The 11,539-nt window shown below is 36.5% G+C and overlaps 1 protein-coding gene across 1 annotated transcript; it reads left to right on the top strand.

Annotated features, from left to right (window-relative positions):
• The first annotated feature begins 4,292 nt into the window (after positions 1 to 4,292).
• LOC115209200 (ficolin-1-A) lies at positions 4,293 to 10,812 on the top strand. The gene is made up of 2 exons (XM_029777450.2): positions 4,293 to 4,578; positions 9,668 to 10,812. Exons 1-2 carry the CDS (start codon positions 4,425 to 4,427, stop codon positions 10,366 to 10,368), a joined length of 855 nt encoding a protein of 284 aa, XP_029633310.1. The 5' UTR covers positions 4,293 to 4,424; the 3' UTR covers positions 10,369 to 10,812.
• Positions 10,813 to 11,539: the final 727 nt, after the last annotated feature.

The following is an 11,539-nucleotide window of genomic DNA, read 5'->3' as shown; positions in this document are numbered from 1 at the left end:
ACTTTGGCTCAAATACTTTATTGTCAACTAATGAGAAGTGATTAGGTTGAAATGTTTGGCTAGAAGTCAGATGTTTAGTCGCTCGTCAGTTAGATTCAAGACGTTAAATTTCATAGGTTTAGGACTTAATGTTCGCTAGTTGAGTGGATTTAGTATACTGGCTGGTTGGTCATAGTCGGTTGTTATTTTTGTTTAGCTCTTGGTCAGTTCTGACTGAGCATAATTATGATAAAAGGCGTTCCAGCTTTACCCACTGCTCAGTTTTATTTTCAAACATATATCTAGGACTAATGTGTTTTTTTAAAAGACTGCAAGAGCGATATTTGAAAGTTATTTAGCTGCTATGTTTAGCAAACCGAGCAAGAGACGCCTCTTCATTGTCTCGGGGTCATAGGTATTGTCATTTAAACCCAGGTCAGTTGTCGCCGAGTAGACATAATTAAAACATTCCAATTAAGGCCATCTTATCTTTTTAATATCAAGGATTATACTGTCCGGTGCATTTTTCTTTGATTTAGATGTTAGCGTGTTATCTGAGAGTTGACTGCTATTTCTAGTTAGTTGAGCCAATAGGTTCAGAGACGGCGATAGCTTATTAGAAGGTCTAGAGTTGATAAAGCGATTAAAGGCATTCGATGTGTCTCTGTGTCGTTCAAAGATGTGTGCAGGTAATGGGACTAATTAAAATGAAGAGCTGATGATTTCAAACGATTCACTCTCTACGTCATCAATATGGGATGAATGTGATAGCAAAGTGGAGTTGTGAACGTTGAACTCACTAACAACAATGGCTTCAAAGACAGATGATGCGCGTTATATACACTAATGTTTATACAAATTCTTTTTTAAAATTTGAATCTTTAGAACAGTTGACAAAATAATAAGAATAAAGTAATAACCAGAACAAATTATGCTGATAATGCGTTTAATATATTTTGAATAAACAATGCGAGGCTTTCCTGTTTAATTTTCTATTGAATAAACTTATGTTTTTAAAATAAATTTTCTTCGTTTAATCACAATGAACATTTGTCGAATAGATCATGAGTAAATAATACACAATGTGTATTAAAGAGAAATTATTAAAACTGAATACTATGACAGACAATAAAACAATAGGATGGGCGTTACTTGACAGAAATTATGTGCAGACAATACAAACAACAATTTGCACCAAACATGTTAGTTATTGTCATCTATAAAGGGAAAAAGCCTGCAAAAGTAAAATTCTAAGCAATCAATTTATTATTTTACTTTAAATATAATAATATTTCTACATTGTTGTCTATTTTGCTTTAGACCTGTTACTCCACCATTATAGACACGAAGCGAGAAGTGCTGGATTAAATTACTTAACAGTAGTAATCGGTTATTTGAGTTCGAACTCCATCGAAGTCAGTTGTCACTCCTCCATTTGTTGTCGGTAAAAAAAGAAACCAGCATTGTACTGTACTTGATTCAACTAACTACAACCTCATCCAACAAATATGCAGTAATCCCTCGACTATCGCGAGTGTTACGTTCCAAAACCCCGCGCGAGAGGTGAAAATCCACGAAGTAGAAACAGTACAACTATGACAGCCCTCATACCTTTCATAACTTATGGGAAGTTATTTCCAAAATAATTGGAGTTTAAATAAATAAATCTACTCTGAATGCAAGTATTATATTATCAGTGAATTAATTTTGGTCTGATTAGCGGTTGCGATCCTATGTCTGGGCAACTGATTTCGATACCTATTTATTCGATATTTTACAGTTCAGTTGGAGGAGTAAAAGTAACTACTGACATTTTATTGAAACTTCCGTTATTCGTAGGACTAGGGTAGGAAGTTATCTTCTGACTGAAGATCTGGCTTGAATGCTTGGAAAAGAAACTGCTTTATTAAAGACCTCGACGGAACAGCTGAAGTATTAAACAGGGCAACTTATTTAGTTTACCATTCAATAACAAGACTGATATATCTGATGGATATATCAGATATATCCTCCAGCCAAATTTACCCTATAAAGCTTTGTTCAACTTGGAATTATAATATAAGTCACTTGGCAAGGTGATGTTTAGAGGGGTCGAAACCAAAATCGCGTTTGAAAGCTTAATTCTTAACCAGGCAACCATGTTTGCGTCACTTAATAAAATATTTGTTCGTGTATGAAGCTTAGAAGAGAATAAGCATTATCGAAAAGTCAGTTTTAGTGGTTCGTTCATACCGCAGACTCAGGCATTAGTCGACGGTGCATGCATGGCTGGGCCCAGAGCTTTGTGCGGGCCACAGCGTTGCTTCCTTTAGATGGTCAGCTACACGCAGTGTCAGAGTGATGCGGTGTATCAGTAACTGTTATAAACACTGTGATGGTCGCTCGCAGATGCCAGCACTCGCACGTTTCTGATGACTGCATGTTCATCTCACGACATTCAGCCCATCCACACCGTTTCTCTAAAGGAATGCCAGCGGTGGCCGGAATATTTGAGCCGACTTCCATAATTTTCATCATACATACATGCCTAATTACTTACATACATACACACACACATACACATACACACATACATACATACATACATACAAACATACATACATACATACATACATACATACATACACACACACATACACACATACACATATACACACATACACACATACATACATTTGTATGGAGAACTATTCATTCTCCCGGATAATGAATACTATTTCCAATATTTTTTATAACAAGCCTGGTAAAAAAAATGGTTGACAGTTGAACGGACTGCTTTTCTCTCTATGAACAAAGAGACGCTTAGTGTATCCAAGTAATCTTAGGCTCTGTCATATGGCCTATACAAGTTACAAATTAGGACATCTAGAATAAGAGAAATCATTTGAAAAAAACGAGATGAAATGTCTTGAAAAAGTCGAATGGTGAAAAACGAAAAAAAAACGAAAAAAAAAACAAAGTAAAAAAGAAAAAGGAGAAGAATTAGAGTTGTCTGTAAAGGGTGGTGTTCTTCAGTTCACCAAAAGAAACTTATCCGTTTGCTGGTATTTGCTGAAAATCCATGATCAGGAATTCAGCAGTGCGGTGTAATTCATAAAAAAAAAAGATATGCGATCTTCCAGTTTTTTTAGATCGCATGTCCTTATTAGATCTATAAATTTCACCGCACTGCTGAATTCCAGATTAGAACTTTTCAGCAAATCCAAACACATATACAAGTTTCTTTTGGCAAATTGGAGAACGTTACCCTTTGTGGACCGAGCAGCTGTATCGCAGAAGTAATAACGGCCTTAACAAATCAATAATAAAGAGAGGAGACTGTTTATTGGATTTTAATTTGTTTGTTATTTTTATTGTTCCGGTGGTGATTGTGATGATCGGGGGGGGGGCATTTATTTTTTATTTACTTCGGTAAGAACCATTGAATAAAAATGAAGCAAACTTCCAGTGAGTGAGCATTCCTAAACAGTTTTGTTGCTCTATCAAATGCATTATGGATTAGTCAGAAAAAAACTGGCATCGTCCTTAAACTTTTTCAAGGCTTTCAAGAATGAGGAAAGAAGAAGACGAAAGAATATCATTCTGGGGTTATTCTCAAACTGGAGAACTGGTCTGAATGGAGTAGGGGTCACCTAAAGGTACTCAAAGGCCGGACTGTGATTTGAAGTGTTAAACTGGCGACATATCTCCAATAGTGCCTTGATCGAGCAGATATTTATGATCAAGGTCGTTCCAGATGTGACTATATATATGCATATATAGCTAGTGCATACATCTTACTCACACACACACATACATACAATGTTTACTTTTCCGTTAAGGTAAGATCAACAAAAAAGTATTCTTTCTGGTGAGAGATAGATATGATTCTGTAACACAATCGATAAATGTACAGATTCAAAGTTCACAAGTACTTCGACTATCCTCGACTATCAAATCCTTTTATGCAGGCGTTGTGTGTGTAGGATTATTTATGTAAAAGATAGCTGAGTGTAATGTGAAGGAGATTCCGCTGCTATTTCTAGCACGATAAAAGACTATATAGAGGTTCTATCATCTCCTTGGTATTCACGTCTTTCCCAAAGGTATTAACGAAGAAAATTTGCGACAGTCGGGAATCGAAACCCAAGTGCAGACTCATCCACCGACAACATAATTGGCCTTTGCTGGTTACAAGTGGCGGAAATCCTGCAGCTTGAGGAAAATGATAAGCATGATTTTGCATCTATATAAACACGTTAAAAAACATAAAACAAAGCGCGCGCACACACACACACACACATATCATCTGTATAAATATTTACGTCATATGGTATATTTTTAAGTTGTCAAATGAGGTTGAAGTAAGGACAGGACTGATATTTTTCTTTATATAAATACTGTGCTTTCTGGAGGAGCAAATACTTTTCTCGCTTTAATTTTTTGCTGTTCATTCTATAAACACCATGATTTCAAAGTTTATATTTTTGTTATGTTGCTTGCCGCTAGTTTCATCAAAAAGTTGCATACATCTAAAAATGTCGCTCATTAATATTCGGAAGAAGATGATTGAAATGGACAAAAAAATTGACGCCATTTATGCAGAAATTACTAAACCGGGTGAGTTATAACACATCTCTTCTTCAAATATGAACTAATTATAGCAACAAAAAAGATTCTGTTTCTGAATTACTAAGTTTGCAACCCTTTGAAAACTATCTGTGTTTAAAGTGTGCATGTTCTTTGCAGCTATCTTTGTTCTTACATGTTAATAGTTTTATTTGCAACAGCTGTGAATTTATTATTTTTAAATGTTTTTTGAATACTGTTTTGAATTTGAGTCGAAGGAATTTGCTGTTACAGTTCCTAGAGAGCATATATGGCTATGATTCGAAACAACTGTGTAGAAGCAATCGCCATAACAAAAGGTATTGTAGCAGAAGAAATTTCCAGAATGCTGTGAGTTGTTAGTTCATCATTGAAGTCTTCTTCCGTATTATTTCAAAGGAAAATATGCTGGAGTATTGGCGTTATCTTCTACAGGACCACGGGAGGATTTTGAGTATAGTCAGCACTGAAGAATTAGCTCGACAAATTAGCTTCAAGTTATAAAAAAAGAAAAAAATGAAGATGGATAGATCTTTGGCCGCTCCAATGCCAACGATGAACTCCAATACTCTTTTACTCTTTTACTTGTTTCAGTCATTTGACTGCGGCCATGCTGGAGCACCGCCTTTAGTCGAGCAAATCGACCCCGGGACTTATTCTTTGTAAGCCCAGTACTTATTCTATCGGTCTCTTTTGCCGAACCGCTAAGTGACGGGGACGTAAACACACCAGCATCGGTTGTCAAGCAATGCTAGGGGGACAAACACAGACACACAAACACACACATATATATATACATATATACGACAGGCTTCTTTCAGTTTCCGTCTACCAAATCCACTCACAAGGCATTGGTCGGCCCGGGGCTATAGCAGAAGACACTTGCCCAAGATGCCACGCAGTCGAACTGAACCCGGAACCATGTGGTTTGTTAGTAAGCTACTTACCACACAGCCACTCCTACGCCAACGATACTATTGCTTCTGCATTGTCAATTAGCGGTACTATTTACAAAACGAATTGATCCATGCATATGGACCAGATAGTCAGAACAGATGGTCAATAATACTGGTGCCTGCTACCTGTTTAAAGGACACTGCACTTGGATGGAAAGCAAAATTAACCTTCAATAAATTTTGAAATAAGAATTGTAAAACCATATGCTAAAGTTATTCGGTTGTTGTTTAGCTCAAGGCCAATCTTCATCTATGATTAAATACGCCCCGGCCGTAATCATTCTGTCTTCTTTAAAAGCCACGCTGCATCGAGTGTAACCTTTCCTTTTCAAGACGGCGGGATGTGGTTTGAGGGAAAATTATCAGCTCTTTCTTGTATATCGAATGACCATGTAAAGCCTCGTTTGTTGCCTCGAGCTTATATTTAACATCGGTCCTGTCCTAATTGAGTGGAGTCAAACCGGAATAATCCTTTCTCTCTTTCCTCATTTAATGTATATAGGACTTCGTAGTGTATGTATATTTGTATGAGATTTGGCTGCTATTTAGTTCACCTGAGACTATCATATTCGTGCAACAACGTTTATTTTTACTAACTGAAATGCCACCACGGAATACAAAAACAACCCAGCAGTAGTAATGATAGGCAGAAAGTGAGATGCTTTTTGACAGTGAGGTAGGGAAGACACAGTCGATTATGTGATACTTCATTTTATCGACCCTGGAATAATAAAAGGCAACGTTGATATCAGTTGGATTTGAATTCAGAATGTATTGAGGCGGAACAAATACAATAAAGCGTTTGTTCTACGACCTTATTGCTCTGTCTTACAGTACGTTTAGTCTATACGTCAAGGTGCATCATAACCAAATGATTAAGAATGTTTGCCTCGCAACTCCGAATTCCTGGGTTCGATTCCATTGTGTGGTAGATTGGCTAAATGTAATTTTCTGCAACCTCAAGTTGATCTATACTATGTGAGTGAAATTGTATAGGCAGATACTGTATAGAAATCTGTCGGATTTCACAGTGATTCAAAAGGTACAACTTTGTCACAAACACTGTGCTACACTAATTCTGCTTTTACGTGATGTGTGTACTTATTTTCGACATGCTCAATCACAGGTTAATAAGGATCTAGTTGTTCATTTGATTGAATAACTGAATCCATATCAATGAACGATTGTGGTCGGCTACAACTACGACCACCACCATATTATATGCATATTTACATAAACTCATATTGAATGGTAGACTCTCTGCTGTATTGATATTTAAGAGATTACTGTTGCCATCACAGAGCAACTTCTTGTAAAGAACAGTTGATTATATCGCCTTCGTTGTTTGCCTTTGATCGATTGAAGAAGCGAAAACTCCAACTCGCACTCATAAGTGTTTGTGAAGGGAACCAGAAATTTCAGTGCTATCTTTGAAATATCTGGATAAAGCCGTGCTATCTGAATCCAAAAGTCACAACAATTCGTTTCACGAAAAATCTGTTTTGCAGTTCCGTTATTCAACAATTCTATGAACTGCTCCTGCACAGTTATGCCCTTGGAAGGGAGATCAGCAAGAGATACGGAAAATGGATTGTTCATGAAGCAGTAAAGTTGCTCAAACCTTTGCAAATTGGGAAACTATTGGGATAATTCTTCCCTAAGAATGCAAATATGGTTTCGCATCACCTCAACCATATCATCATCGACGAGAAACTCGTTTTCATCAATGAATTTATTAAGCTGAAGAAAAGGTGCAAAGTGTTTCCTCTGCAATTTTGAAGCCCATAGTTCCAGTTTCATTTTAAAAGCAGATATTTTTTCAAGACAGTGAAGTACTGTCACGCCATTTCCTTGCAGCGTTAAGAGTGTTGAAAGAGTCGAATATATCCACCAAAAATGCCAGACATATAAGAAATCGGGCGTCACAAAATTTAGCTCGCAAATAAGGCTTCGAGTCCCGAATAAATTCCCTTTTTTCATTTCGAAGCAAAAAAAAAAAAAAAAAAAAAAAAAACTCGCATCAGTACTTTCTCTTTAGATAACCATCGGACGCGAGACTGCAACAGAAGATTTTCGAAATCGGCATCATTTTCTCGGCATAAATCTGCGAAGAGACAAGAATTTAGTGCCCCAGCTTTGATGAAGTTGACTATAGCAATAACGTCATTCAGAACATTTTAAAGTGTATCTGGTAAAAGTCTTAGCCATAAGAGCTTGTCGGTGAATTGTACAATGTGTCCCATGAACTTTCGGGGCTTTGTGTTTGACAGGTGTTCGAAAACCCGAGCGGCAACCTAGCATAACTGGAGCACCGTCAAGGCAGACACCGATACAGTGCTCCCAACTGATGTCATGTGCACGAAAGAAGTTGTCAACTTTAACGAAAATGTCTTTTGCTGTCGTTTTAGAGTGGAGAAATTCGCAAAAAATAAAATCGTTTTCCATACTCTTATACTGTACAAAGACGCACCGTTGAGCCATATTAGCGATATCCGTAGATTCATCAAGTTCCATAGAAAAAAAGTTGAACGTGGAATTGTTTATTTTTGCCACCACTTGGGAAAGGATATTTTTAGATAATTCGGCTATTCGTCTATTGACGGTGTCATTTGAAAGGGATATATGTTTCAGTTTTGAAAGCTCGCATTGGCCAAAAACATTTGAAATAATCATTCTGCAACAAGGCAAGATTAGTTGCTCTCCAAAGTTGTGTGGCTTTTTTGTGGTAGCGACTTTTTCGAAATTTCGTAGGAAGTTTTGAGACCAGAAGCAATATCAAAAGTAAAACCTCCCGTGTCATCAAGTCTAGAGCGTATCAGAGCATCAGCTTTTTGTCTGAAAAAATCCTCCTTTTTGTTAACAAAGCCTGGGTGTTTTATTTCCAAGTGAGGTTTTAACTTGTTAGGTTTGAGAGATGATGCCAAAACCGCGGAACACAGAACGTGCTGCGGTCTTTCTTCCCCATTTTAAATTATAACAGTAAAGCCAAATTTCAAGAAGGATATGTCGAATTTCATTTTCTTTCTTGGATTCATTCTAAAAAGCGGAAATTCACATGGTGTCAACCGTGCAACTAATGGTAATTGATAAACTACATCTTCACATTCGATTTGGCAAAATTATTCGACATGATAGCTTTATTTTACTTTGAAAATGAATCAAGATCGAGTAATCATAACCCTAACGCACGATAACGTAAAACAGTATGTAAACTTACATTAGATTACAAAGATGATGAATTTCTCTGTAACGGTAAATCGTCTGAGACCAATTAAAGTTGATGAAATCACACGTGCGTACAAGACCAGTTGCAAAAAGGAAAGTCTGCTTAATCAAGTTGCACTGTGAATAAAAAGTGTTTTAAAACTGCATCCATAATCACAGACCACTCACTTGAGACCAAAATTGCTAGCATAACGGCGATACAGTGCGCTGCATACGCATGCGAGTACCCGCGAGTGTGACCATACCGTGCATGTCAAGACGGGTATTGCCAAGCTACCAGAATACTATATTCTACAGCAATGCACATGAGAATTACGTATGCATACAAATACCCACTATGAACATATGATTATTTTTTGGTGTAAAAAATTTCTAAAATTGTTGGCGATTTGCCACTCAATTGCAGAAAAAAAATTCCGATACCTTCGCGGTCCCTGCAAAATCGCTTTGCGGTCCCCAGTTTAAGAACCAATGATTTAGTTAAACCTTTGAACTACTACATGACGTCTGAGTCTAAAGTGCTCCCTCAACTACAGACTAGACCAGTGGTTCCCAACCTGGGATCCGCGGGCCCCTGGTGTTCTGCAAAGGTAGTACTGGAGGTCCGTGAACTAAATTCAAAATTTCATATATATATATATATATATATATATATATATGCACGTAAGGATAAGTACATTAAAAGGGGCCCCTGGGAAAACTCCTTTAGATAAGTGTTGGGAAACACTGTTGGGATCACTGTAAAAATGCTGCTGGGAACTACTGCACTGGACGATAAGCTATTAATTTTTAATTCTCAAATACCTATACAAAGTCTTTAAGATTGACATGAAATAGAATATTTACTAACGCATCAATTCTAAATCTTTGTGTATCATTTCTATTTTAAAAGAGTTGTTTTCTTTGTCTTTTGTTTTTAGAGGAAGTACCATATGATTGTCAAGATGTGAAAGAAACATCCAAAGAACCAGATCTGGAAAGTGGAGTTTATATTATCGAAGTGCCTGGCTGTCCACGAAAGAAAGTGTATTGTAATTTTACTAACGATGAATCTTGGACAACTATTTCTCGCCGGGTTCATGGCGAAAATATTTTTAATAGAACTTGGGATGAGTATGCTAAAGGTTTTGGAAAAGGTAAAGCGGATTATTGGCTTGGCAACGATATTATACATGCCCTGACAATTATGCATAAATATAAGCTGCGAATTACTATGGAAGGTTTCGGGATAAAAAATGGCAAAGCATATTCTCTGTATGAAAGTTTCCAAATTGGCCACAAAAATCTTTCATATCCGTTAATCTTAGGGAAGTATCTCCCGAAAGAAAGTAACGGTGGAGATAGTTTTCGATCTACTAGCAGATGCAATGAAACCGCTAATTATAATCAAACCTTCTCGACTACTGATTATGGTGTATCGACTCTGTGTGCCAAGAGACGCAGCGGTGGTTGGTGGTTTACCGACTGTGGTTGTTCTAATTTGAACGGTGAAATAATCCCGGGTGGCTCTATCTCATCGTCTGATTACAAAAGAGGAATTTATTGGGACACTCTTTACTATAATCTGTGGGATATGAAATCTCCTTTACGTAAAGTTGTTTTGGAAATCACAAGGGTTTGAAAGATGAGGCTTTTATCGTTCTAAAGGTACATTGTTTAGATGGTAATAAATTGTAATTAACGAATTAATTTCGTGTGTGTATCAGGACATGGATAACTATAAAGTTCGCATGCAGAATATACTGAACCGGAATTTTTGCCGTAGACTTAAAATATATACCACTAAGACGCCGAAATAAACAAGGACGCCTCATATTTTGTGTACATCATTCACTGAAGCCTTGAAACTTATGGGAGTTTCAGATTTATATCGTTATTGAGACTCTCACCCTCCACAACCCCGGTTCAACATGAAACCCGTTTTCTTTTCTGTAATAAAATATTTCGGTTTTAACCAGAATACATTATTATTCATGAAATTTAGCGTTTCTGTATTTTCTTACCCAATATATACAGTTTTTTTCTGAGTAAAAAAGAGAAAGGGAAAAATCCTTAGACAATTGAATTTTGCAGTGCGTATGTTGAAGATTTTTTTTCTCTCTCAAAAGATTATGACAAAAGACAACCCCACAAAAAACCAAAAAAAAATACCAAAAAAAAAAAAAACGGAATTTCTAACTAAATCTTTGTTAAAATGTAAACAAGTCTTTAGAATCACAAAATAAATTTTAGGTAAGTCTTACATGGCGTTATTGTTCTGCTTACGATAAAATTTTGTTGACACCTTTTGCCGTTTTATTATGTATCTGAAACACTTGTTAATGTGTCTAACGAACCCCAGGGATTAAGAATTCAAATGTGAATCTGCTAAAAATGATTGAATAGAAATTATTAGTTCTGGTCCGTTTTTCCAGTCAATGTTTTGTTTCCCACTGTTTTTAGTCCAGTTATTTTCGTTTCCAGGCAAAACCAGTCATATTTTGCGTACGATCTATACGTAGAATTTCTATGTTAGCATTTGCTGTTTTTTTTCTTCTGATGCCGCTATCCTGCCCATCGTTTCTTTTCTTTTTGGGATAATAATAACTTCAGTGAGGTTTTCCCAAGAACTGTTATAGATGTGGCATTTTTGAGAAGATTAGTACTAAATGAGATGTAAGTTGCATACAAAGTGACTCGGTCCATATTCACTGCCGCATTTTCGGGGCTTAAAACAAAATTTTATAAAAACTGAAGTTTCAAAAGTATTTCGCATTTTTTTTTTTTAGACTATAAGCTTAAAAATTTTCAAA

The sequence above is a fragment of the Octopus sinensis genome, linkage group LG3 (assembly GCF_006345805.1).
Source record: "Octopus sinensis linkage group LG3, ASM634580v1, whole genome shotgun sequence".
NCBI lineage: Eukaryota > Metazoa > Mollusca > Cephalopoda > Octopoda > Octopodidae > Octopus > Octopus sinensis.
This window is presented reverse-complemented; position numbering and strand designations above follow the sequence as displayed.